Raw genomic sequence first — 548 nt, forward strand, 5'->3', positions numbered from 1 at the left:
CGCCCCCCCGCCCGCCGCGGTGAGCTGCAGGCCGGCGTCTTCGAAGGTCCCGGTGAGGCCATCAGCGAGCTGGAGCCCAGCATCCCACCATCCAGCAGCGAGCCCATCCTCTCGGCACAACCGGCAGCGCCGGGCACCGGCCGTGGCTATGGCTTTGACCCCAAGTTGGCTGATGTGTTGTCCCCTCGTATCGCCCGGCGCAGCTCCAAGAAGCGCTCCAACCGCACGGCTCACCAGGAAAACCAACCACCGCCGGCACCTGCAGTCCTCGCCAAGAGCCGCCTGGCCACCAAGCACGTCCGTCACACCAGCGAGCCTGCCACCTTTGTCCCCATCACTGTCCCCGAGCCGCTTGTCCCCTCCAGCCACCACAGCCACCTTCCCGCGCCAGCTGCCAGCCGCTCACCCGGCAAATCCTTCCCGACCCTCCAGCCTCCTTCGCTGGAGGATGTCACCAAGCGGTACATGCTGGCCCTCAACTCAGGTGACACGTCCCCCGGTCCTGGGGATGGACCCCGCTCTCCGCCTGCTGCCCCACCGCCCCGGCT

At 68.8% G+C, this 548-nt stretch overlaps 1 protein-coding gene across 1 annotated transcript in view; it reads left to right on the forward strand.

The window, feature by feature from the left end:
- The window catches only part of ARHGEF17 (Rho guanine nucleotide exchange factor 17), a 46,717-nt gene that overhangs the window by 3,746 nt on the left and 42,423 nt on the right, over window positions 1-548 (forward strand). Inside the window, exon 3 of the mRNA XM_035890180.1 lies at window positions 7-547. Within this exon, the coding sequence (XP_035746073.1) occupies window positions 7-547 (541 nt within the window). The remainder of the gene's footprint in view (window positions 1-6; window position 548) is intronic.

The sequence above is a fragment of the Egretta garzetta genome, unplaced genomic scaffold, assembly GCF_000687185.1.
Source record: "Egretta garzetta isolate BGI_Z169 unplaced genomic scaffold, ASM68718v1 scaffold232, whole genome shotgun sequence".
In the NCBI taxonomy this organism is placed as follows: domain Eukaryota; kingdom Metazoa; phylum Chordata; class Aves; order Pelecaniformes; family Ardeidae; genus Egretta; species Egretta garzetta.